Source organism: Neoarius graeffei, chromosome 4 (genome assembly GCF_027579695.1).
Source record: "Neoarius graeffei isolate fNeoGra1 chromosome 4, fNeoGra1.pri, whole genome shotgun sequence".
NCBI lineage: Eukaryota > Metazoa > Chordata > Actinopteri > Siluriformes > Ariidae > Neoarius > Neoarius graeffei.
The window spans coordinates 6,566,943-6,594,816 of NC_083572.1; the positions used below are offsets into that span (position 1 = coordinate 6,566,943).

General features: G+C 42.6%; 1 protein-coding gene and 1 long non-coding RNA gene across 3 annotated transcripts in view; one reads left to right on the top strand and one right to left on the bottom strand.

Moving 5' to 3' along the window:
- On the top strand, nt 1-27,568 carry ola1 (Obg-like ATPase 1). Of its 2 annotated transcripts, none has more exons than XM_060918732.1 (11): nt 1-111; nt 679-779; nt 8,214-8,357; nt 8,561-8,688; nt 13,154-13,329; nt 15,342-15,422; nt 15,768-15,865; nt 18,256-18,396; nt 23,608-23,704; nt 26,817-26,939; nt 27,156-27,568. In XM_060918732.1, the coding sequence occupies exons 2-11, from the start codon at nt 679-681 to the stop codon at nt 27,255-27,257; spliced, it is 1,191 nt and encodes a 396-aa protein (XP_060774715.1). In that variant the 5' UTR covers nt 1-111; the 3' UTR covers nt 27,258-27,568. The 2 variants fall into 2 exon arrangements, with proteins under 2 accessions (XP_060774715.1, XP_060774716.1); XM_060918733.1 differs by having other exon boundaries at nt 679-774.
- Nucleotides 13-27,874, bottom strand: part of LOC132884787 (uncharacterized) — a 33,661-nt gene continuing 5,799 nt past the window's right edge. Inside the window, exon 2 of the long non-coding RNA XR_009654493.1 lies at nt 13-877. This is a non-coding gene — a long non-coding RNA (uncharacterized LOC132884787). The remainder of the gene's footprint in view (nt 878-27,874) is intronic.

Consider the following 27,874-nt stretch of genomic DNA (forward strand, 5'->3'; position numbering starts at 1 on the left):
TATACTTCCGGATTTCTTTTCGTGCCGTCGCCTGGGCTGTGCAAAGCGTGTGAGCTGCTTTCCAGCACGCTGAAATTCCTCCTTCGTAATCAAACATAGCTTTAATTCAAGGTGATGCAAACACAAACATGGATAAATTCACGGTTTTGCGTTTGTATTCAACTTTCATAGCTTGGAACATACACACTGTTTTGTGCCATAATGCTAACAGGGGCGAGGAAGCTAATATGCTAAGTGTGTAGAAATGAATGGAGCTAGCTAGAGGTAAATATCTGGCTGTGACACTCAGACAGACTGACAGACAGATGCTCCTGCTGAGGAAGTATGGCAGTGATATAAGAGCTAATGATATGTGTTTATTAATGAATTATGAAATATGGGTTATATTTAGCTCAGCAGGCCAGCCTGGTCATCCTACACCCCTCCTTAACTGTGCATCGGAGGTTATTTTGGGCATCATGTGTGCTGAAATGAGACAGCCCAGAAAGAAAGAATCACTCTTAACTAAGTAAGATTTGACTATACTAATGTAAAGATTTCAACTTATGAATGATGATAGATTCATGAAGAGAGTAGTGCTGACACATTTCAGTCATGGCTCCTAAAAAGGTGTGTTTATCATGTGATCATCAGATGTCTTCTTGTATTCATAATGGATTTTTTTTTTTTTAATTGCAGATGCCTCCGAAGAAGGGAGGAGATGGACCAAAGCTGCCCCCTCTCATCGGAAGATTCGGGACCTCACTCAAAATCGGGATTGTTGGATTACCAAACGTGGGGTTTGTTTCATTTTTCATTTCTCTACTCTTCAGGCTGCACCTCGGCCCTGCTTCCATGCATATCGGCCTTGACCAATACAGGCTGTGTAGTGGTTAGCCTTTGGAAGAGAAAAGAAAGAAAGCACAACTTTATTCATCACACACTTGTGAAATTCCTGTCTGCATTTGAGCCATCTGAAGCAGTGAACATGAGCAATGAGCGCACACACATACATACGGGGAGCAGTCGGGAGTCAGGTGCCTCACTAAGGGCACCTCAGCCCAAGGCTGTCCCATATTAACCTAACCTGCATGTCTTTGAACTGTTGGGGAAACCGGAGCACCCGGAGGAAACCCACGCAGACACGGGGAGAACATGCAGACTCCGCACAGAAAGGCCTTCGCCGGCCGCTAGGCTCGAACCGGGACCTTCTTGCTGTGAGGCGACCGTGCTAACCACTACACCACCGTGCCACCGGAGACTTGCTTTTCTCTATTGAGTCTGTTTGCTGAGTCTTGGTACTTCAACTGTCACTTGTTCAGTTGGCACTAGAATGTTCTTTCCTAGAAGTTCAGCACTTCGTTTACCTGACTTTTGTATTTGTTGTATGTTGCTCTGGATAATAGCGTCTGCTAAATGCCATATAATGTAATAATGTAATGTAATTGATGTCATGACTGAAATGCCAGTGTTTTTTTTTTTAAACCTCGCCCAGGACGGAGTCCACCAGGGGGTGAGGTATTGTTTTTGGTCGTTTTTTTTTTTTTGTAAACAATGTTATGGGAAAATGGCTGGACTAATCTTCATGAAACTTTCAGGATAGATAGGCATTGGTCTCAAATAGAACCTCCAAAATATTGGGGGCCATCCGGCCAAAGTCAAGGTGACCAAAAAGGTAAAAAGAAAAAAGCTCTGAGCTCAGACTGCAGGAATGCTGCCTCTGAAAGACTCCTCCCACAAACATGCTGATTGGATCACTGTTCGCCTCATTTGCGTACCTTGCTGTTATTGGATGGTTTCATGGTTAATTTACATATGCAAAGGAAGGGGTTTTGGCCATGCCCACTTTGAAACCCCATTGACGATAACTTCTCCGCTCTGTTGATTTATTATTACCTCACCCGCTACGGACTAGGCCAGCCTTTCTCAACCAGGGTGCTGTCAAAAAATTATATATTCTAACATTTAAATAAATAAAAGGAATTAAAATTCCAAAAAACGATAGTTACACTAATGCAGATCATCGCCGCCGCCTCATGCATCATCAAAATTTGTCTCATGGCCCCCTTTCCCAGGTCACAACGTCACTGCCGGGGTCAGCGTATGGTCAACGTGACTGCGTATATTTTATATGGGGGTGCCTTGAATGAAAAAAGGTTGCGAAACGCTGGACTAGACTAAAGAAATGGCTTTCAGACTCGTTTATGCTTTATTACAAAGGGGAAATGCGTTCCACTGAGCTCTAGCGCCGGGCCATTTCCAGGAAATAAGAGTTTGGGTCATGGCGGCAGCTTTGGTTCGGAGGTTTCAGTTTCGAAAACTGTAAGAGTAGAATAATATAAAAGTACAGACACTTGGTATATTTTACTTCTGTGATTTTTAAATTATTCATTTTTGGATTATGCTTCATTTTTGTGGCTACGGCGTCATCGATTAAATATACGCTATATTTACATGGGATCAGAAAACAATTTTATTTATAAGCAGTAGCCACATGGACCCATAGGGGACCTATTTTTTTCATGATATCTTCTTTTATATTCAGCATAAGTGTTTTTTTTTTTTAAATCATATTACGGGAAAACGGCTGGACCAATCTTCATGAAACTTTCAGGATAGACGGGCACTGGTCTCAAATAGAACCGCCAATATTTTGGGAGTCGTCAAGGTTTTTGTGGCTACTGCTTCATATAGAGGCGGTAGCCGCTATGTCATCGTGATGTTAGATTGTAACAATCGCGCAGTACAGTGTGTTCTGATTGGCTGAGAAGAGCAGAGAATCAGAATCAGAACCATGTTTATTGGCCAGGTATGTTCGCACACAAGGTCGAGATTAAGTTCACCAAAAAGGTCAAAATCTTTTTTTTTTTTTTGCGATATTTTCCTTCATATTCATCATAAGTGCTACCAGGCGAGGTTTGTTTTGCCTAGCAACACTTGTTTAAGTTTGTATTTGTTTTGGATTTTGGGAAGAAAGTTCTGCGTCCTGTCTATATTTTTGTGTTTGAAATCAGCTCACAAATATCTCATGTGGTCATTAATTTAATATCTAATACACGAGATTGTCGTACAGCAACAGTAGCTAATGATGTAGTTAGTTACTGTTTACTAGGGCTGTAACAATACACCCAACTCACGATTCGATTTGTATCGCGATTTTTGACCCACGATTCGATACGCCCACGATTTTTTTTTAAATGTTTTTTTTAAAGTAGTAAATTTGACTTATTAACATTTACTTACTTACATTAACTATTTAATGACAAATAATTCAGACCACTGCAGAGAATGAGTAATATGTATGCAAAAATGAACAAATGTATATCCAAAGACTGTTTTATTTCTCAAAATAATACTGTTGAGCCGGAAGCTCTGTTTTTTTCGGTTCTGAAAAAGTCATTTTTCCAAATCGTGTAAATCCGTTAAGATTTTTTTTGGGGGGGGCTCTCTCACTGTCTCACTCTCATAGGGCCAATGATTTTCTGTGATCGCGGAAAACAGATGGAAATTACGGAATTTTTATGGTGAAACATTGCTCGCGTGTCAAAATGTAACTGCCGCAGAAGGCTTCCGCCCAAGCAGACATGCCTTCAGTGTTGCCAGATATTGCTAATGTTTTCCACCCCAAAATATGTTCAAAACCAGCCAAAAAGCACCTAAACCCGCCCAATCTGGCAACACTGCATGCCTTTCCGGTCAAGTGATTGTGATTGGCTTGTGGCACACCTAGCCAGCCAATGAGCTGCTTGTTTACAGATTCGCTCCCCGCGTCGCAACCAGAATGGCGACCGCTTAAAAGAAACGAATGCTCTGCCAGTGGCGAGTGTGGACGTTGCGTGACTCGCAGAAGATTGTCGCAGGTCGGCGAAAAAACGACTTACTAATAGATATAAAAAAATAAAAGTAATTTAAGTAAGTTTAAAATGTAATTTAAATAAAAAGTAAAGTATTCATAAATTGAAGTTTGGAAGCGCCTCTGTTTTTGGGCTGAGGAGAAGTTTGAAAGGGTGTACCGCGATTCTGCCTTCTTGTATCGCGATACGGATCGTAGCTCTGCGTATCGCGATTTCGATACGCATATCGTTACAGCCCTACTGTTTACCGTCTTCAATTTTTCTTGTTTTGTCCTTGGCGGAGATTGGCTGTTGGTGTGTCTGCTTCTGAAGCATTCTTAATCATTAGAGATACTGTTTTTGAAGCTTTGGGGTTGACATCTTCGTTCTTCTCATGAGTGAATCGACTCGTTTGGAGATTCCCACCACCTTTGATACAAATCCTGAATTTAAGCTGCCAAGTCATTGACTTGACACGTAATATAACGTGTAAATATTAAAGATAAACTGTACTTTCAGAAAATTAAACGCTCTTGCACTGATTTAGGCTATCAACTGTTTAACTACTTGCAAGCAGATCGATTTAAATAACTTTGCCAATTGTGGCGTGAAGTGATTCATAAATTTGGCGACTATTTTTATGATCGAATGTTGTAAATTAGTTGTTTCGTCACTAGCTGTAAGAGTGTCATCAAAACAACTTTTCAACAGCTCGTTTTTCACTTTGACACTTCCTGTCATCACGGTTCAGGTTTTGCACGATGCTCAGAGCTTTGAGGTTCGGTGCATTGCTAGTCGTTTTTCTTCACGAGCATCGGTTCAAGTGTGTTCGTTTAGCGATTAGTAGATCTCTAGTTAGCCTAAGTTCTTAAGCCCATCATTAGCTTAATAAAATAACGGCAAACATAGTGATGCCTCATAAACATTGAAAATGAGGTTGTTTGTTCAAACTGATCTCGAGATTTTATTTACAGTCGGAGGAAAATGTTTGTACACCCTTTGGAAATTTTTACATTTCTGCCTAAATTGGTCATAAAACATCGCCTGAACTCTCCAGCAATCTTAAGAATGAACAAACAGTGTCTGCTTGAACTAAAACCACTCAAACAATTACATGTTATCATATTTTTATTGGCCATAAGATGGAAATATTGACAGGATAGGGAGGCATAAGTAAGTACACCCTTAGCTAAGGCTCATCCAAGAGCTAATTAGACTAATTAGATGATTAAACAATTTGACTCAGGTGTGAGCCAACCTGATGTCCAATCACTGAGGTGTGTCGTAAGCTACCCACCCCACTGGAAAACCAGTTAAAAGGTGTGTTTTGATGAGAGGCATGTTCTGTGCATCATGCCTCGCTCAAAGGAGCTGTCTGAAGACTTAAGACACAAAATAATTGATTTATATAAAGCTAAAAAGGGTTACAAAACCATCTCTAAGACCCTTGGTGTTCATGTGTCTACAATTAGAAAAATTGTGTCCAAATGGAGACAATTTGGAACGGTTGTTACTCTGCCAAGGAGTGGCCGCCCTGCGACGATCACTCCAAAGGCACTGCGAGTCATCATCAATGAGGTAAAAAAGAATCCAATGCTACGTTCACACTGCAAGGCTTAATGCTCAATTCCGATTTTTTTGTGAAATCCGATTTTTTTGTGAGGTCGTTCACATTAACAAATATATGCGACTTGTATGTGATCCTCAGTATGAACGAAAAGCGACCTAAGTGTTCCGCATGCGCATTGCAGGATACGACGACGTCACACGCAGTGAGCATGGCCAGTGTTTACGGAAGTAAAACCGCCCGGTTGCGGTATGACTCATCCAGTCTAGCTTGAATAGCTGCATCCCCCCAAATGGAAATCAGCTCCCTAACCTCTGCGTCCTTCCATTGAGAAGATTCAGAACCTTCACAGCCCGAAGCGTCCCTCGCATTGATGTCATGTGCAGGGGCGCAGATACGTTTTTTGAACTGGGGGGGACAAAAAACTGGGGGGGACAAAGCTGCCAGCAAACCAACCCCAACCCCGATATGCCTGTCAAACTTGTTGTTAGTAACCATAGCAACCAAGCTCGAGCTCGCAACCTGTGCAGCCTGCGCAGCTCAACCAACCGAATATCAGTCTTTGTTTTGTTTTATGTGAGTTGTTGCAACTATGTATACACTGCTGTGCACCTCAATAAACCGAATGGTAATTAGTCTTTTGATTTTTCCGTGAGGTTTGCCTTATGCAAAGAAAGACAGCATAGACGTTTTTTCCTCCCTATAAATGGGGGGGACCGAACGAGGTGAATTTAAATCTGGGTGGGACGAGTCCCACCCTCTATCTGCGCCCGTGATTATGCCCCATGTTGTTGTAACTTTTTTTGAGAGACCCGCCGCCTACTTCAGCGCAGAATAGTGACGTTTGTGGCTTGTTGATGACATGCAAGGCTGAAGTCAGACTGAAGTCGCATATGAAAAGATTGGATAGGAATCGGAATTAGGACCACATATCCAAACGGCCTGGGTCGGATTTGAAAAAAATCGGATCTGTGTCGTTCATATTGTCAATAAAAGATCGGATACAGGTCACATATGGGCGAAAAGATCGGATTTGAGTCACTTCAGCCTGCAGTGTGAACGTAGCCCAAGAGTGTCCGCTGAAGACGTGAGGAAATCACTGAAACATGCAGACATCTCTGTGGACACATCTACTATAAGAAAGACACTGAACAAGAATGGGATTCATGGGAGAAGGCCACGGAGGAAGCCATTGCTGTCCAGAAAGAACATTTCTGCTCGTTTGGAGTTCGCGAAAAAGCATTTGGATGCTCCTCAGCGCCACTGGAAAAACATATTGTGGTCTGATGAAACCAAAGTTGAATTGTTTGGGGGGAACACACCACATCACGTGTGGAGGAAAGTCGGTACAGCACACCATCAGCAAAACCTCATCCCCACCGTCAAGTATGGCGGCGGTAGCATCATGATGTGGGGGTGCTTTGCTGCCTCTGGGCCTGGACAACTGGCTATAATCAATGGGAAAATGAATTCTCAAGTATATCAAGATATTTTGCAGAAAAACCTGAGGCAATCTGTCAAAAAGTTGAAACTCAAGAGGATGGGTCCTGCAACAGGACAATGACCCTAAACACAGAAGCAGTTCGACATTAGAATGGTTTCAGAAGAACAAAATTCACGTTCTGGAATGGCCCAGTCAAAGCCCTGACCTCAATCCAATCGAGATGTTGTGGCATGACCTCCAGAAAGCCATCCATTCCAGGCATCCCAGGAATCTTGCTGAATTGCAACAGTTTTGCAAAGAGGAATGGTGCAAGATTTCTCCTGATCGTTGTACCCATCTAGTCTGCAACTACAGGAAACGTCTGGTTGAAGTTATTGCAGCCAGAGGAGGGTCAACCAGCTACTAAATCAAAGGGTGTACTTACTTATGCCTCCCTATCCTGTGAATAATTCCATCTTATGGTCAATTGGAGTGTCGCCAGATCGGACTCACTGTCAATGAGCAGAAGACCAAAGTGATGTCTTTCAATGTCCCCACAACTCCTCTAGTGACGACAAATGGCAGCCCGTTGGAGGAAGTAGCCGACTTCAAATACCTAGGCTCCTGGCTCAGCTCCACAAGTCGTGATATGAAGGTGCGCAAGGCACTCGCTTGGAGAGCCCTAAACGATATGAAGGCTGTCTGGAAATCAAACATGCCACAAGATCTCAAGATCAAACTCTTCCGCGCCACCGTGGAACCCATACTTCTATATGGAAGTGAGTGCTGGGCACTGAATACATCCCTTCAGAAGTCGCTGGACGGCTCATACACCCGCATGTTGCGAGTTGTATTGAACGTCAACTGGCAGGACCATATCTCCAACAAAGTCCTATATGGCGACCTGCCCAAGATCACAGACAAGGTTGCCTGGCGCAGGCTTGGCCTTGCAGGCCACTGTTTCCGCCACAGCGATCTGCCAGCAAGCCATCTAGTTTTGTGGGAGCCAACCCACGGCTCTCGCCGGCCTGGACGCCCAGTAACAACATTCTTGGACACTTTGAAGAGGGACACAGGGGCGGCCGACATTGCCGAGCTAGCCAACTGTATGCTGGATCGTGAGAATTGGACAGCTAGGTGTGCAGCTCGGCTGAGGCCGCCCTGATGATGATGATTATGGTCAATAAAAATATGATAAAACGCAAATGTTTGGGTGGTTTTAGTTCAAGCAGACATTGTTTGTTCATTCTTAAGATTGCTGGAGAGTTCAGATGATGTTTTATGACCAATTTAGGCAGAAATGTAAAAAATTCCAAAGGGTGTACAAACATTTTCCTCCGACTGTATTTTTTTTAAATTAGGTCTCTGGTGTGCATCCGTTGACATGCTGCTAACTTTTTGTCGTTTTCAGTAAATCAACCTTCTTCAACGTGCTGACGAAGAGTCAGGCAGCGGCGGAGAATTTTCCCTTCTGCACCATCGACCCGAATGAGAGTCGCGTACCGATTCCAGACGAGCGCTTCAACTTCCTGTGCCAGTATCACAAGCCTGCCAGGTATCTACATGTAAAACAGATGCACATGAGCGTGTTTACATGTTTAAACTTTGATCTGGGAAACTGGTGGAGCAACATGGTACGAGTTTCTGACTTTATCATTTTTAGTACAGTAACGTAATCACTAATGAACTGTAGGTGTACAATCGGAGCACAGTACACACCTGGTATTGCTGTGTGTGTGTGTGTGTGTGTGTGTGTAGTAAGGTCCCAGCCTTTCTGAATGTAGTGGACATCGCCGGACTGGTGAAGGGAGCTCATGCTGGACAGGGTTTGGGAAACGCCTTCCTCTCGCACATCAGTGCCTGTGATGGAATCTTTCACATGACACGTGAGTCCGCTGCTCTACTTGTGTGTTTCATGTAATGAGACCGCTTGTTTTTCACATACCTGCGTAACTCAACTCAGTCAGTCAGGCCAGCTTCAGCCGTAAACGACTATGCCAGGGAGGCAACAGTTCATCATCAATCATCATCTATAGCTGACAGGCAGGGCTTTGAACCGGTTCAAGGAACGAAAACAAAAACCGGGAACTTTTTCTATTTCACATAGAACAGAAACGAAATCAGAAACTTTATTTTTTATGTTCCGGAACAGAAACGCTTATTAAAAATAATGGTAACCAGTTAGTACCGGTTTTTATTTCATTCCTCAAAGTTTCCGTAGCCTACAAATAAAAAAAAGTCATTCTTCTCCTGCGCAAGTTTCTATGACCCGCTGGGGTTCACTTCCTGTGTGACGTTCGCTGATTGAATGGAGAGAGCGGGAGGGTGGACTACTATCACGTCTCCACATCTTAAATAAGAGGTAAATATTGCAGTCTATCGTTATTCAAAAACGTCAATTTCAAACACGATATCAATATATTTGTCCACGTTAATGAGAGGCTCGTGAACATTAAATGACGTTAACCTCTGTTAGCCTATCAATGCATAGGGCCTGACTAGCCTTTGGTAACGCACTAAACGAATTATCTTTCATTTTTGGCACTTTTTCTGTTTGTGTAGATGGGAAGACGTACTGAGAATCCAAATCGCCAACATTTGAAATAATAATTGTTTTGAATTATTTCTTGTCTTATTTAATGAAGGTTGTAATAGAATTAGCCTACATTTGGCTTAAGCTGGATGAGACAGAGACATAATTTTATAGCCATTTGTTAAACAGCTGACAGGGAACGTAATTAACCGTTCCGGGAACGAAATTTTTTTTGTTCTAACCGGTTCGGGAACGTCTATTTAATGGTGGAACCCAAAACCGGAAACGTTAAAATTCCGTTTCTGTTCGGAACGAACCAATAGGAAAAAAATTCTGGTTCAAAGCCCTGCTGACAGGCGATTCCGCCGTCTTTCGAGTCTCTCCAGGGTAGCCTCTTTATCCACCCTAATACCGCACCTGAGACTTGCACGCCAAGTGTCACGATCAGGGCATACAGATGTCCAGGTAGCAGGGTTTATTTGGAAGTCGCTCAGATCTCGTTTCAGAACATCCTTGTACCTAAGGCGAGGTCAACCAATTGCCCTTGATCCATCTTTGAGAACACTATGGAGAATGCACCGAGGTAGGCGAGATTTTGGCATTCTGTGGACATGCCCAGCCCACTTGAGTCTAGTGGATTTCAAGATGCATGATAGAGGGCTGGAATCTGTGATGCGAAAAAGGTCCTCGTTGGTAATCTTGTCTTTCCAAGTGACACCAAGTATAGATCTTAAAGATCTTGTGTGAAAAGCACTGAGTCGCTGTTCTTGACGGCGATAAGTTGTCCAGCCCAAAGAGCCGTACAGAAGTATGCTCAAAACACAAGCTTCGTATACTCTTACTTTGGTCTTGATCAGACCTGGGCATTTTACGGCCCGCGGGCCGCATCCGGCCCTTTGGTTCATTCTGACCGGCCCGCGTAAGGTTAATTAGAAATTACAAAATAAATGTATTTTCTAATTTTACCTCATGCATGGACTGAATGTGCATTGCTTTTATTTTGAAGTTGTGTTCAACAAAAACGCAATGCGCGCGACATGAACATGACATGAAATCCCACGAAACCGAATCCCGCGATAACTACTTCCGTAATTTGTCCAGACCAACCTCAAACTTGTACGTCATCCTTCAAACGGTCCAGCCAACCACATAGTGTGACGTCACCAGCAGGCGCCGGAGCCCGAGCCGATCTGTAGATCTGATTTCTACACTGAATCGACTGATGATCATCTGTCAGCTGTGCTTCGCATCTCCACCTCAGACATTCAACCTGACTCTGATGCACTCGTTAAAGACCAACAGAGACTAGATTTCTCTCACTGAACAAATAAAAAGCACCAAATGAGGTGATTAGACTACAAATGTGGGCATCATTATTATAATATGATGCATCTTGTTTGATATTTGGAGTAGAAAGACAATATTGTGATGTCTTTATTGTGTTTTGGGGTGAATGTGACTGAAAAAAAATGGTACAAACGTTCACATTTTGTTAACCATTGTTTTGGGAAATTTGATTGAATAAATGACATTTTTTGTAAGGCAACCTCGTTTTTTTTCCATACTCTTACCAGTCTTAGCAGCTTGTAAAAACAATGATATTTATCGCTTTATATAAAGAAATACAATTAATATTATGCAGAATTTAGTTCAGCCTTATGGTCCGGCCCTCCACAAAATTTTCTGTTTCTCATGTGGCTTCATGGAAAAAATAATTGCCCACCCCTGGTCTTGATGGTAAGTTTCCTATTTCTAAACACGCGTTTCTCAAGTTTTCCAAACACAGTGGAAGCTCTGCCAAGTCTCGTAGACAGTTCTTTATCAAGACAAAGATTAATGTTATAGTTGATCCAAGATATGTGAAGGAGTCAACATTATCGAGTGTTGTGTTGTTGATCGAGAAGCTTAGATTACCAGTTAGGGATAGGACAACTGTCTTCTTAAGACTAATGGTGAGACCAAATCCCTATGGAATCAATTTTTTGCCAAAATGTTCATACAATACTTTTGAAATATCAAACACAAATGACAAATCAAAATACAAAAAAAAAAAAAGTCCATTTTTTTAGACTGGCAAACAAATTATTCGTGTAATCGTGCAAAATATCAGTCTATTACTCCTCAGAAACCTTTTATTTTTGTTCCGCGTCTTTCTCAGTTTTGTTTGACGTCATTTATTTTGGTTGCGATTCCAGCTTTCTCGTTTGCGCTCCCTGACTTTTTGCTTGCGGTTTTGGCACAAACTTCACGTGAGGGTGGGCTGTCCAGGAATGCATTCCCATTGGGTAACTTGTGTTTGACTGACAGCTACGCTCAGCTAGTCTGGCTAACACGACTTCAGAGCTCTGCGAGCATTTGGTCTGGCAAAGATATTAAGCCCAACCGTTTCCCAAAGGCGTGGTTGACCCGCCTCCCTGAAATGCCTCAGTTTGCTACTGGTCGAAGCCAGAAAAGGCTGTGACGAAGCTTAAACCAATCACATCACTCTTTCCTCTGATGTATGTGACGCGACGGAAACTGCTTGAGTAACAGGAAGAAGATAAATACCTCCAGGGCTGCTCTTTGCTCCGTTTTCAATGAGAACTTCCCGTTGAATGCTTTCAATACAGCATCTACCGCTGTGTCAAAGGCTTGCCGCTGCTCCATGTTCGTAATGTTTCTAGTGAATGAAGCGCTTCCGGCATAGATTCTGTAAACAATCTATGGCTTCCGGTCGCAGTTCTACTACGTCACTGCCTTGAACACGCCTCTACCCAGGGCCGTTGGAGATGCTCAAAGTTGATTGGCTCCCGATTTTTCGGGAGCTTGGAAGAGCTGGAGATAGCTTGCCTTGCCAGACTAAGCTCGCAACAGGCCCTCGTGTTGCGTCACACTTAGGATGGGCGGGCCCAGGCTAACGCTCAGCTATTTCCTACTCGGATTTTGGCGGACTGTTTGACGAGTGACCGATCCATTGACGGTAAACAAGGATCGAGTGGACTTCAGTGGCGACTATGATATTGAATTTACACTTTGTTGAATTCCGGGGAATCGCTGAGCGTAGCTGTCAGTCAAACACAAGTTAGCCAGTGGGAATGCATTCCTGGACAGCCCACCCACACGTGAAGTTTGTGCCAAAACCGCAAGCAAAAAGTCAGGGAGCGCAAACGGGAAAGCTGGAATCGCAACCAAAATAAATTACGTCAAACAAAACTGAGAAAGACGTGGAGACTGATATTTTGCACGATTACACGAATAATTTGTTTGCCAGTCTAAAAAAATGGACTTTTTTTTTGTGTATTTTGATTTGTCGTTTTTGTTCGACATTTCAAAAGTATTGTATGAACATTTTGGCACAAAATTGATTCCATAAATCTCTGGCATGCTGTACTGAACTCATCCAGAAGTTCTTGTAGCTGTAGGGCTGAGGATGCACACTGCTTAGTGCATCGTCTGCATAGAGAAGCTCGCGGACAAGAAGTCTTTGGACTCTTGTTTTTCCACATACCTGCGTAACTCAACTCAAAGCATATACATTTAGACGTTAATTATAAATAGAAGGAAAAGTGTGTCGAGTCATTTAAAAAAAAATAAAAAGCAATGAGTGGAAATTCCTGTGGTATAAGAGGAATAAAACATTTCAGGACACGTTGTTAGGAAACGGGAAAATAATCAACATCGATGTGTCACAGTGACGCCGCTTTATCACACCATCATGATCGTTGATAGTTTTGCTCTAAAAGAACGTGTTTTTATTCCTTAAAATGGGGTCAAGCATAATGTATCTTTAGTTCTACAGCCCTGTCATTGCTAACGTGTGTGTGTGTGTGTGTGTACAGGAGCCTTTGAGGATGAAGACATCATCCACGTGGAGGGCTGCGTGGACCCGGTGCGTGACATTGAGATCATTCACGAGGAGCTCAGGATGAAGGATGAGGAGATGATTGGGCCAATCATAGACAAGCTGGAGAAAACGGCTGTAAGGGGCGGAGACAAAAAACTCAAACCTGAATACGTAAGTGAACCGCCCCTTTTTCTTGTGTACACACACACACGCACGCATGGGAACATTTATCACTTTTCATGGCTGCTGCCTCATAGAGGCGACGCGAGGCAGTAGCCAGTATGTCATCGTGTTGTAAGAATGAGTGTAACAATAGCACACTACGCATAAGCGTTACAATCACCAGAACGGTGAATCGTGATCTCGCGATACGAACAGTTGATCTCACGTTATCAAAGGTACACGAGAATGAGTGGCGAAGCCATTGTCATCGTGTTGTAAGAATGAGTGTAACAGGAGTGAAACTTCGTAACCAATCAGCACGTATCTTGATCAAGTTCAATTACCTGTTCTACTTATTGATAAACTTCTGAACCAATCAGAACCAGAAACGAAATAAGAGAAACCTCGTTGTATCGGAAGATAATCTGCAGATAAAAAGATAAATGAAATTCACCTCGTGGTTCGCCAAGGCTACTGATTCGATATCAAGTAAGTGGTGTTTATTTTAAAGGACCCATGGCATGGTGGTTTGTTGATGGTTTAAACGGGCTCGTGGAGGCTTCCGGATGTTATATCCGCAGCCTTTCTCGAAATGAACCCTCGGCACGTAAATATAGCCTCCTGGGAGAAAGCCCCATTTCAGCGCTTTTCCCAGTGCATCGTTTTGCTAATGAGAAGCAGGAGGCGGGGAAGGGTAGAGGGTGGGGGCTTGACCAAGCTACGCGCACACATACTCGCTGCTATCAGCGCCTGTAGCCACGCTGCTAAGACAAAACCCCGTTCTCCCTCGGACTCCTTTCGTAAACTCAACGTGACACAGAGAACAGAGAGTGAGAGTGTTCGGAATGGTAGTTTACGAACGTATAATACCCTAGGCTTGAACACGCACTCCATAACCAAAGAGGATAGAAGCAGCAACTACAGCAACATAGCGCTTATCCAACAGAAGACATGCATTGCGGAGCAATAGTCAAACATAAGCTCATAAGTTACAGTCAATTTCCAGACTAAACTCAGTTTAACAGAGCATGCTGCATGCTCTTTAGTTTTGTAGCGCAGATTACCTGGCTAACTGCAGGAAGCGGTTAGCTGCACAGCTAATGTAGCCATTGCTAGGCTAACGCACCGATTTTAAAACACGGCTAAACGACTTAACAGTTCTACACTTACTTGTTCGGTGTTTGTTGCTGATGCGGCAGGGATGCTTGGTACGGACCCAGGCTTCAGTGACAGTTGATGTGCAAAACCTGCCCTGTACTGTCCCAAGTTGTGGAAACATTCATCAGGAAAATGCTTCCGACAAACATACACCGTCTTGGGTAGACTCGACGGCGTATTATTGAAGTAAATAAAATTAAGCCACTGCGTCTTCAGGGGCTCTCCCGTCGGCAGTAAAAACAGACTCTTTTCTGTGTTGTCACATCCATGTACAGCGCAATTTCCATGTTTCGCTCGCTTAGGTGATGCCATGTTGTTGTGTCCTCTATGGTCTCCTCACTACAACTGGGCGGGGCAATCCATACAGTGGGTGGGAATCCAGAGGGGGGGCGTGGGGATCATCTCCCTTGCTGACGTGGTAAAGGGAAGAGCTTATCAACGCGCCGTTTTGACGCGCCATTCTCAAATGTTGGGCATAGTTTGGTTTACACATTATGAAATTTCTAGCCACTGGGGTGACTTAAGAAGGTCAGAGGAACTCATTTTAACGTTAAAAAACCTCAAAGTGAAAGTTTCATGCCATGGGACTTTTAATCATTAATGTACATGAAAGAAAAAGGCTTAAAAGTTATAACTTGTTTTAGTGAAAATAAGTACTAAAATGCACTAGAATGCAGAGTTTTGCGTGTTATGTTATTAAAATATTTTCAGGGTACATTGCCCCCCCCCCATCTTAGTTTGGCTTTCAAAAGTTCAGTGTTTTTTTCTTTGCTCCACTTTCATCTCTATTTTGTATTGAGCTTGAAAATTAAGAAAGAATGAGTTAATTCTGTTTTTTTTTTCTTTTTTCCCCCCCAAAACAGGACATTATGTGTAAAATCAAGTCGTGGGTGGTCGACCAGAAGAAACACGTTCGATACTACCACGACTGGAATGACAAAGAGGTGACGACATTTTATTTTACATCTTTTCTACAAACTGAAATCGTGTTATCCAGGCAGCTACGCGTTAAAAGCCAACCAGTTAAGCGCCAGGTCCAAATCACATGACACCCAGTTAAAGCATGTTATGAAGGAGCAGCTTGTCCTTTTAAAAGATCTGTGAGGTACAATCTTATCGTCTGGGTCCGATGTGTTTGCGTTTATTTGTGTGAACACGTCCGTTTTGGTGTAAAGGCTTTTTGAGCGGTTAGATTTATGATGCTGATCAGAGAAATAATCAACCTGTCACTGATCCTGTTACTGAAATTGCATTTGCTGTCTGATTTAATCTTCAGTCTTTTTCCACAGATCGAGGTGCTGAATAAATATCTCTTCCTAACGTCCAAGCCTATGATTTATCTGGTGAATCTCTCTGAGAAAGATTACATCAGGAAAAAGAACAAATGGTGAGTCGTGGTGGATGATGATGCTTTCACATAAGCAGCATTTAGTCCGTTCGATTGGATCCCTGGTGTGGTTTCGTTCTCCGTGCGGTTCTTTAGTCAGGTATGAACACCGGAGTCACACGGGGATCTAAGAGCGTCTGAGCGAGGTGGCATCGGTCCGCTTCAAAGTGCGCACTTGTGAGAAGGTCACTCGTTTACAATGCGACTCTGAATCAAACCGTGGCGTTTCCTGTGGACGTGAGCTGCTGAACTGAGCCGCGAAATAATTGTGCAATACCGGAGCGGCAGCGCTGCAGAAACGCTGTGAGTTTTGGAGATTTGGACCTGCATTAGATTAGATTTTTAGCCGTACACAAGTGTACAGTCGAACAAAATTGCATTCTCTAAGGCCTTGGGGCAACATTTCAGAAAGTGACAACAGTAAATGTAGTGCAAAATTATGAAAAAAAAAAGAATAGTAGTGCATAATGAGCAAAAAAATAAACACGTGAAACAAGACAATGTTTTAAACTAGTTAATTATATAATTAGGTATATCACGATTCACCCAATTCAATTCGATTCACGATACTGGCTTCATGATTTTGATTTTTCCATGATATTTTTTTGGGAAAAAATAAAAAAAAATTGCAGTATTTATTTTCCTGTTCATCAACTTAAAACTAGCTGGCCTTTCAGATCTTAAGCCTAGGTCATAAAAAGAATTTTCCCGACACCCAATTATTTTTGTTTAGTGGACTGAAAGCTACTGAATTTGAATCGTAGACTTCCAATTTTATTATTTTTCTTGTTTAAATAGGACAATTAATGAATTTATCTCCACGTGGCCCTAAATTCTCCACTATTTTTTCCTGCTTCACCATGACCCGATTCTAGATACTACGTCATGCGTCACATCATGTGATGGGCTTTCCCCGTTCACGCAAGGCATTGTGGGATACAAATTTGAAACAGGAAAGGAAAATGGAGGACGTGTGCGTGCAAATGAAACGTGAAAGAGCGACTACAGTAACGGAAAGAAAGCGAGAAGAAAAGATATGTTATATACGAAGGAAAGGAAACGCAGGACCAAACTAATAAGTATCAGCGTCAGCGAGCACCTCGGTGTGATCAGCTGTTCGTTTAGGGACAGAATGATGGAACTGTCAGTGCACGCTCAAAGGTAAACCTGTAGATGGCAGTAATGCAGCACTTTGGATGCCAGCTGCCGTAAAACCCAAAAGAAGAAGGGAAACCTGCGCATGCGCGCACGGACTTCCTCTGTCCACTTGACTGCGCGAAGCGAGTGATTTCATGCACATTATTTGCTTTAATCCCCTCAAATTAAATAACTTCCCAGCCACAGAACAGAATGGCCTGGGGGTTTTTTGCGTGGTTTTTTTTTTAGATATTACAGAAATAAACATATCACAATGACCAAATTTCAAACGGAACTAAATTTCACCGATTTTATGAAACCGAAAGGCCGTCTAGCTTTAAATATTCCTTTTACTAAGTATTCTTTATAACCAACAGGAATTATTTCCCCACGTTTGTAAAGGTTGGAGTAAAATGTATAATCGCTAAAATATTCCTTTTATTAAAAATGAAAAACAAAAATAGCTTTTTCTTCATAAACGTTTACGAACATTTGTACTACCTCAGTTTGCTTCTCTTTTCTTTATCTTTCAGCAATATGTAAAATGAGAGATCTGATTTCACAACAGCTCTTTCCTGTTTTAGTGTCGATCTGTTTTTCTTTTTTGTGTGCGTTTTCGCAGTATTAGAGCTGTGTTACTTCCACCTAGGGTGAAGTCACGTGCATTCCTGCTGTTGCGTTATTGCGTCCATTGCTGTCTACGCAGTGCAATTACAGCGAGGAAAAACTAAGTTTACGCAGCCTGATAATAATAATAATAAGAGATTAATTTTCTGTTTCATCGATTGGAATCGTCAAATTTGTAATTGTGATTTAGCGTCTCATAACATTACATGCTGTTATTTAATCCTTCTTTACAACTGTATTCTGGTGATTAGGTAACACTTGGTTTACTTATTGGTAATTGGTAAACCTTTCTAGTTAATGACTGAAAAATATTACAAGGACGTTTTCTCTCTCTTTTTTTGGTGTTAATTTTCTGTGCAACCAAAGTACAATTTCACTCTTATTCAAGCTCAGAAAATGAACTAATAGTTACTTGAGGCACCATTCGATTCTGCAATATAGTATCCGGTTTAATACATACACCTTCTGTCTTTTGTATATTGATTGATTGTCCATTTTATTAATTAAACCTAAACGAACTTGCACTTTTACCACCTAAATCATATCTGGTCAGCTGTAATGCTATAGTGGATCAGTAATTGTGTATTTATTATCAGTAGAAGTCATTACTATGTCGTTCCCTGCAGGCTGGTGAAGATTAAGGAGTGGGTAGACACTCATGACCCAGGCGCTCTCGTGATCCCCTTCAGCGGCGGTTTTGAGAACAAATACCAGGACATGAGCGATGAGGAGAAACAGAAGTTCTGTGAGGAAAATAAAACCCAGAGGTCAGCTCCATTTCGTACATTATTTTTCTCATCTTGCCCCCCCCCCAAACTTTTATTTTGCTGAGAATGTTTCATATTGGTTTCGTTATGGTCAGTGGAGACATTTTAATGGTATATTTGCAAAATAAGAATTCAGGTATAAAGCATTATAAGTACAGACGTCAAAGATGAGGAGTTGTAGTAATTATAGCTGTTACTATAGTAATTAAAGTGAATAATATTGGGGGCGTCGTGGCTCAGGTGGATAAGGCGCCATACCATAAATCCGGGGACCCGGGTTCGATTCCGACCCGAGGTCATTTCCCGATCCCTCCCCGTCTCTCTCTCCCACTCATTTCCTGTCTCTACACTGTCCTATCCAATAAAGGTGAAAAAAGCCCAAAAAACATCTTTAAAAAAAAAAAAGTGAATAATATTGACTATTGTGATGAAATGCCGCTTGCACCTGCTTTAAAAGGTTTGTGACGCGGTCCTTTAAAGGTCATAGGCAACAGTTTTCAATTTATACACATTTGAAACTTTATATGTTAAAAAACCCTCTAATTTTCTTCCGGTCGCAAGAAGTATTGTTAATAAGTAATAATTAAAATAAGTTAGTGCGGATTGTGACGAATTTCTGCTCGGTGATTTTCGTGACCACTCGGCACGTGACGTCATTTGAAGACAAATCGCTTGAGTTGAGTCCACTTCCGTTTACTTGCATTGCCGTTCGGCTTGAGTGCAGACGTGCGTTTGGGAATTTCCAAAGAAAAAACATGCCTTATTGTTGTGCAGTGAATTGTAACAACGGGACCGGTTCAGGAAGAAGTTTTTACCTTTTTCCGAGAGAGGAGAAGAGGCAGAGAGAGTGGATTGGCTTTTTCCAGAAAAGGAGAAGAGGCGGAGCGAGTGGGTTGGCTTTTTCTGAAAAAGGAGAAGAGGCGGAGCGAGTGGGTTGTTTTTTTCCGGAATCGGAGACGAGGCGGAGAGAGTGGATTGTGCACGAGACAAAATCAAGCAGTCAAAGAAGAAACGGAGCAGCAACGCTCAAGCAAAAAGGAGAAGATTGGAGGGAAACATTTTTACTTTTGCTTGCAATTGACAAGTCAAGAATCCTGAGGGATCCTGTACAATCATTGTGGAAATGAGACAAAGGGATATTTCCGCGCTTAGAATCGGCTATAAATAGTATAATGCCGCGGATGGCAGGCTAATGTGGCCTACCGGCGCGCTGTCCAGTAATCGTTCCCTATATCCACTAGGGAGGGCGGTTTAATTATTCTTCAAAAGGGCTCTTACTTAGTATTACGACGAAAGTAAGAATTTATCATAACTACCAGGATAAATCGTTTGGGCGCGAGTCTTGTTGAGGTCCGGGGTCACCGCGATCAGAGTCGACCGAGTCGCTGTCCGATTCCGAGGCCGCACGGTCAAACCAGTGAGCCACATTCACAGATTGCTTCGCAACGGCCATAGGTTCATACTAGGGATGGCGAAAACTAAAAAAAAATCTTGACCGACCACCGAGCCTCATTAGCCGGTTAAAGTCGGTTAACCTATGAGTTTAAACAGGGATGTAAATGGCGCGCCTTTTGGCGGATGCCGCCTTTTTCACGGCTGAATCGTGCAGATCCGATTTTTTTTTTTTAGGGGGGGCATTGGAGTGTCTGAATAATTTCATCAGAGTAAATTCTGTATTAAAATTACGAAATAAGCAAATGCCGTTACAGTCCATGAAACATAGGAAGTATGAGAAGAAAACAGTAAATCAGAAAGCTGCGCACATTTTCGCGGAAGCTGCGCAAGTGTGCGCAGCTTTCTGATTTACTGTTTTCTTCTCATACTTCCTGTTTCATGGACTGTAACGGCATTTGCTTATTTAGTAATTTTAATACAGAATTTACTCTGATGAAATTATTCAGACACTCCAACGCCCAAAAAAAAAAATCGGATCTGCACGATTCAGCCGTGAAAAAGGCGGCATCTGCGCCTTTAGTTTGTGTGGAGAGATATGATCTGCAATAACATGCATTGTTGGCTACAGACCAAAACATACTTTCAGAATGCACTGGCCAAGGCAGGACTAAACACGATGTGCCTTCTGTTAATAATTAAAAAAAAAAAACAGTAGTAATTTGTAAGCTAAAAAGCCTGTGTCTACACTTTTCTTTCACCGAGTGGCAGCTGTGTTCAACTGGGGCGGGAGGGCGGGACATGACTGAATGGGTGTTTCTGATTTGTCAGCTGTCGTCCTTACACCGTATGGCATGCCCCAAGCGTTTACAGCACAGAATTCCAGGTTCTCCGCTCCAAAATCGGCAGCTTCAAAACGATTTTTTTTTTTAAACCAACAACCAGAAAAAATTAACCGGTTGACGTTGATTTGGTCAACCATCGGTCAAACGGTCATCGGTTAACATCCCTAGTTCATACATGTACGGTTTCACCTCTCGATATTCAATTTGGAGAGTTCCTACTTCAAAATTGCTATCAGACATTTTACACAACCTCTCACGACCAAAGTCCGTACACGTGTGCTCGGTTCGCAAGTAAACACAGAGCTGCTCCCGGTCTGTTTGCCTTGAATGGCGTCACGACGACGGTCCCCTGGCGGTGAAAGTGCGCCTAAGTGAGATGTAAACAAACCTTTGGAAATTGGGCAAAACTGTATATTTTAACCATTTTATTCAATTTTCGGGTGCAAATTAGACACCAGGAAGATCGAATTCGCTTTTTGGGTCGTTCTTCTAGACAATAAAGTTGATATTCTACGTTTCACCTCCGACCCTTACCTATGACCTTTAAAGCTGTGACAGTTTTTTGCACTTGGACCCACTCAGGACAGAATAATTTGATGAATATTATCCAACTATTCAGATATTTGGTGCAGGATAATCTTCAGACTATTTATCAGAGCCATACAGCTTCTTGTTCTTGAACATTCCACCGTCTACTTGTTTTTGAGTTTGAACTTTTTAAACCCATTCATTGTAAGTGACCGGGCAAATAAGTGTATAATTAAAACAACACAAAAAAAGTACAACTTTGATCATGGTCAGGCTGATTTCCACCTTGTTAACAAAGTTTATAGACACTCTGGTTTTGCAGACCGCAGTTTGAAAACCACTGACATTCAGGATATTTTTCTGTCATTAGATGGAAGATGCATTTGCTCACTGGCCACTTTATTAGGAACCCCATACATCCACCTGCTATTTTGTTTTGTGCAGTTCCGTTGACAGCAGCACAGTGCATAAATCACACAGATGCATGTTCGCTTCAAACATCAGAACGGGAAAAATCATGATCCCAGAGTGTGGCTTTCACTGTGGCATGGGTGTTGGTTTGAGCCAGGTGGACTAGTCTGAGTGTTTCAGAAGCTGCTGATCTTCTGGGTTTTTCATACACAACAGAATGGTGCGAAAAACATCAAGTGGGTGGAAACAAACACCTTGTTGATAAGAGGTCAGTGATCAGAAAATGGACAGGGGTGAGTTTCCCCAAAGCTAAGAGCATCTTAACTAGGAGAGAGAGTAGTGGAAGTTCATTATGTCTAACTATTATAGATATTTTAAGTTCGTTTCTTAGACAAGGTTTTTTTAAGATGTTACCTTGTTAACAGTTTCGGCGAGAATCTTCCGCCTTCTTCAGAAACAGTCACCAGATGTCGAGTGGTGACGTGCCTTATCAGCTGATGTTGCGTTACGGAGACGTGAACATCCCGCCCAATTTGACAGGTAGTTCACGCCTCCTGCTGTCAGGTCGCTGCTCCAGGTGTGCGACAGCGCGTACGCTCCCTCATCCCGGTTCATCGTCCTCTGCGCCCGCTTGCGTATCTCCACTGCCTCTAAAATCCAGCGCTGGTATCTATTTTCTTCAGCGCGAATGACTCTGGCCTCTTCCCAATTCATTATGTGATTTTGCAGTGGTCTGAAATGGCCGATTTTAGGTTTTCTTGGTTTGCTTTTTCTTTTTCAGATCTTGTGAGTCTTTTTGTTGTTTCTTTTTCACATTCTGTTTGGTGTTCTTTCCTACGTGTATGGAAGCATCTGCCCGTTTCACCAATATAGACTTTATTACATGAACGGCAAGGGATTTCATAGATGACGTTGCATTTATTGTCCAGTTGTATTTTGTCTTTGGGGTGAACTAGCAGCTGTCGGAGGTTCTTGTATGGCTTGACCGGGGTGTTGATGTGGTATTTCCTCATGGATCGTTGGATGCGTTCTGTAACTCCTTTTATGTATGGAACGCATCCAACGATCCATGAGGAAATACCACATCAATACCCCGGTCAAGCCATACAAGAACCTCCGACAGCTGCTAGTTCACCCCAAAGACAAAATACAACTGGACAATAAATGCAACGTCATCTATGAAATCCCTTGCCGTTCATGTAATAAAGTCTATATTGGTGAAACGGGCAGATGCTTCCATACACGTAGGAAAGAACACCAAATAGAATGTGAAAAAGAAACAACAAAAAGACTCACAAGATCCGAAAAAGAAAAAGCAAACCAAGAAAACCTAAAATCGTCCATTTCAGACCACTGCAAATGGCAAAATCACATAATGAATTGGGAAGAGGCCAGAGTCATTCGCGCTGAAGAAAATAGATACCAGCGCTGGATTTTAGAGGCAGTGGAGATACGCAAGCGGGCGCAGAGGACGATGAACCGGGATGAGGGAGCGTACACGCTGTCGCACACCTGGAGCAGCGACCTGACAGCAGGAGGCGTGAACTACCTGTCAAATTGGGCGGGACGTTCACGTCTCCGTAACGCAACATCAGCTGATAAGGCACGTCCCCACTCGACATCTGGTGACTGTTTCTGAAGAAGGCGGAAGGTTCTCGCCGAAACTGTTAACAAGGTAACATCTTAAAAAATCCTTGTCTAAGAAACGAACTTAAAATATCTAGGAGAGAGAGTGTTCATTGTGCTGCTCACTCTACCATTTAACAATGATCTTTAGTGTTATGATGCTTTTGGGAAACTTGGCACAGATTGGCTCGAGCTTTTTTTTTTTTTTTTACCAGCAAGGATATAGCAACTCTTTACAACTGTGGTGAGCAGAAAAGCATCTCAGCATGCAACAGCAGAACCACATTGGGATCCACTCCTGCAGCCAAGAACAGGAATCTTAGAATCAAGAACAGGTTCCTATTAAAGTGGCCAGTGAGTGTACAATTAGCCGTTGGTATACTAATGTGTAAAAATGTTCATGCTTTAGTGTGTTGACCAAGATCATAAAGAGCGGCTACGCGGCACTGCAGCTGGAGTATTTCTTTACAGCGGGACCTGATGAAGTACGCGCATGGACCATCAGGGTAACCACACACACACACACTATTTTGACTTAAACAGACTTATTTAATGTGTTGGGGGGGCCATTTGGGTTCTGTTTGTTGGCAATAGAGCCCTGCACTCCCGCGGGAGTCCCGCGGGACTCGCGGGACCCGCCACAAAGCAGTGCGGCGCGGGACAAATTTTGAAAGCTCATTGCGGGCGCGGACGGGACCGGAAGTGCACATATGCGCACGCGGGCGGGAGCGGGACTGCACATATGCGGCGCGGGTGGGAGCGGTGATAAGCTGCAGTCCCGCTAACTAAAAACATGCTTGAAATAAAATGTATAAATTATTAATCTATGTCTATCATATATAATTTGTGCTGGATATTTTATTTGGCATTAATAAAAACATTTTAAGATGCCTAAATTTGCAGAGAAAGTCAGATTGCCGGATTGAGTGAGAAATAGCATCTTAAACTTGCCATTGATCGCTCTAATGACTCGCAGTTCACACCCAGCTAGCAAGAGAACCATGAGTGAATTGATTTACTTGTTGCGTTAGTCTACAACTTTAACCAGAGAGACAGGTTACACAGTGACGGTAGGCTTGACTCAATGCTATCCCAGAAATCCTTCCTGTAATATGCAAATTTGGCTGTCCAATCAGAGGCGGCCAAATTTGCATATTACAGGAAGGATTTCTGGGATAGCATTGAGTCAAGCCTACCGGCACTGTGTAACCTGTCTCTCTGATTAAAGTTGTAGACTAACGCAAGCAGGAAATCAATTCATTTCTTTTACTAGCTTTGCTTTGCAATAAAAAAAAAACATTGGTACAAAGCAAGCCCTTACACTTTTTTATGCTGATCAGAGAATTACAATGGTTTCTCATGTGATAAAAATGTGTGATTTGTGATTAAATATTTTAATCGCTTGACAACACTAATTATTATTAGACATACTACATGCTGAATTCAGAAATAAGGTAAACAATAACAAATGTGAGCTGTAGATATTTATGCTCAAATCCACTCAAAGTAGGGGGCGGGGCACCATCACGCTGTGTCAAGACAAGAACTTTCCTGAGAAATAACGCGAACCAGGGCTCGAAATAAACTTTTTTTTTCTTTGTGTCCCCCAGTGGTCCCGAATTCTGTGTTGTATTGTCCCGAATGGAAGCAATAGTGTCCCCATTTTTTTCCTCTCTGAAATAACCAGTGGTTAATATTATCATATGAAGTTACTATTATATTTGTAACTATGCGATTTTGAACCCTTTATATCATTTTTACAATAAGTCACAAGACACAAGCGACACGTCCTATACATCATCTACTTCAAAATTAGTTATTGCATTTTCAGTTTATTAAACTTTGGCGATCTCACTGTATGAATAGATACCCGTTTATTTAAAGGGGCCAACTAGCTCATTCAGAAAATGTTTCAACTCCCTACATCTGCAGTACACTTTAGTTGAAAATAAGACCCCTTTTATGTTCATTTCATCTACTTATACCTTGAATATCTGTTGGCACTTATAAGGCCAACTTATAATTTTCACCATTACCGTTATCCATAGCCCTGTGATGACCTGGCGACTTGTCCAGGGTGTACCCCGCCTTTCGCCCGTAGTCAGCTGGGATACGCTCCAGCTTGCCTGCGACCCTGTAGAACAGGATAAAGCGGCTACAGATAATGAGATGAGATGAGACCGTTATCCATTTTTATGAACTTTCCGTTATCCATTACCGTTATCCATTTTTATGAACTTTCCGTTATCCATTACCGTTACCCATTTTTATGAACTTTCCGTTATCCATTTTATGAACTTTCGCTGCCGAAAGCAACATCAGCATAGTGGCAGGTCCGAGCCTAGTTGTGCTGCTGACTGACTAAACTTTCTGAACTAGAAAGACACCAAGAAAACTCACTTATTCTGTTGAACGGTATCTTCCGTCAATATCATCCACATCATTCCTGTTGTATTTTATAACGTGTCTAACAGTGTTCATTAAGTTCATTCAGTTGCTAGCGTTGCCTGCAGACCAGGCGAGGACACTTTGGATCCTGAAGGTCCCGGAGACGTTATGTCTGGGCTTTCAGTTTCTTCCCCGCGGTCGGTCCGCTTCAACCACTTAAGCATTTTTGTTCTGGCAAGAGTCGGCGCAGCGTGTGCGGTAGCAATTCCATTCCAAGTCCATATAATGCGGACTCCGGCTGAAGATTCTAGAACAGAACGCGCTGCTCTGTAGCCTACGGATGCAGGTGCATCGAAAGTGTAGCTACTATGTATTTTTCGCTGTTAACGTTTTAAAATTAAAATTGACAAATTAGGTGAATGTCTACGTATGTGTTACGGCTTTGTAAATAATATTAATGTAGAAGTTTTTTTCGGGCGGCACGGTGGTGTAGTGGTTAGCGCTGTCGCCTCACAGCAAGAAGGTCCTGGGTTCGAGCCCCGGGGCCGGCGAGGGCCTTTCTGTGCGGAGTTTGCATGTTCTCCCCGTGTCCGCGTGGGTTTCCCCCACAGTCCAAAGACATGCAGGTTAGGTTAACTGGTGACTCTAAATTGACCGTAGGTGTGAATGTGAGTGTGAATGGTTGTCTGTGTCTATGTGTCAGCCCTGTGATGACCTGGCGACTTGTCCAGGGTGTACCCCGCCTTTCACCCGTAGTCAGCTGGGATAGGCTCCAGCTTGCCTGCGACCCTGTAGAAGGATAAAGCGGCTAGAGATAATGTAATGTGAAGTTTTTTTCTAGATCTATTTTTTTCCATTGTCCCGGGATTGTCCCAGATATGATAATTTTGTGTCCCGATGACATTTTTTATGGTCCCCGGGACACCGTTAGTTTTGAGCGCTGACGCGAACGTCTGCATCATGCGGGGTTTGCGGGCGGGAGTGGGACAAAATATGGCAGGCGCGAGCGGGACTGAAAATCATAATTCTTTGCGGGCGGGAGTGGGACTGCACAATGTGGGCGGGACTGAAAAATCCGACCCGTGCAGACCTCTAGTTGGCAATACACATTGGGTTTATCAAGATGATGACCACCTTAGCTATTATTGTGCAACCCTACATGGTAGGATGATGCTATATTTGCATGCTTTCTCAACCCTGCGTGTGTTTGCGTGCTGTTCTGATCTACAGAAAGGCACCAAGGCACCACAGGCCGCTGGTAAGATCCACACGGACTTTGAGAAAGGCTTCATTATGGCTGAGGTCATGAAGTTTACGGATTTTAAAGAGGAGGGCACCGAGGCTGCTGTTAAGGTAAGACCAAAGCTTATACCTTGGCTTACAACATTATTTTCTTATAGATGTGAAGGTCTGATAGAGGTTCAGAGGACAGAAAAGAAGTTATAAAGGCCAACCATGACCACACGTGTGTTCTTAGCGAATATAATTCCATTGTCCAGGCGTGCAGACTTCTATAACCAACTGTACTTTTTTTTTTTTTAAATATTCTCATCCCTGATTTCTGGACAGGCTGCAGGAAAGTACAGACAACAGGGAAGGAACTATGTGGTGGAGGATGGCGACATCATTTTCTTCAAATTCAACACACCCAATCAGCCAAAGAAGAAATGATGTCATTTTTAAGCCTGTCAGAGATTGGCTGGACTGTACCATGTGAATTGTGGGGGAGTTGTGCTGCAGATGTGAGCAATTACCCATGAGATTCATTCATATGTTTGGCTTTGGAACATTCAGTTCATCCACACACACACAAGCAATTCCTGTGTGTGTGTGTGGTTTTTTTTTTTTTTTTTTTGGCATTTGTTTGTGAGCCTCATATCTGATATCTGGGGCTTATTTTATGGCTTCACTATTAAATGCTGCATGTCACACAGCAGAAACAGAGAGCCCAAAGCTAATAAACACACTTCTCCCGACCAGAACTATGTGACTTAATTTATTTTTTATTTGTTTTTGCTCAGCTGAAATGGAAAATGTGCATTTTCGTAGAGAACATTTGTAGCTAGAACTGAATCAAAAATACTGGATCATGTCATATTTTTAGTTCTTTCAAGCAGGGCTTTGAACCAGAATTTTTTTTCCTATTGGTTCGTTCCGAACAGAAACGGAATTTTAACGTTTCCGGTTTGGGGTTCCACCATTAAATAGACGTTCCCGAACCGGTTAGAACAAAAAAAATTTCGTTCCCGGAACGGTTAATTACGTTCCCTGTCAGCTGTTTAACAAAT

What these genes read in the sequence shown, in the direction of transcription:
- ola1 (XM_060918732.1), top strand. Translation starts at nt 679, where the DNA reads ATGCCTCCGAAGAAGGGAGGAGATGGACCAAAGCTGCCCCCTCTCATC. An exon ending in GAGGAAAATAAAACCCAGAG is followed by an intron (nt 18,397 to 23,607) that starts GTCAGCTCCATT and finishes TTCATGCTTTAG; the next exon opens with TGTGTTGACCAAGATCATAA. An exon ending in GCACCGAGGCTGCTGTTAAG is followed by an intron (nt 26,940 to 27,155) that starts GTAAGACCAAAG and finishes ATTTCTGGACAG; the next exon opens with GCTGCAGGAAAGTACAGACA.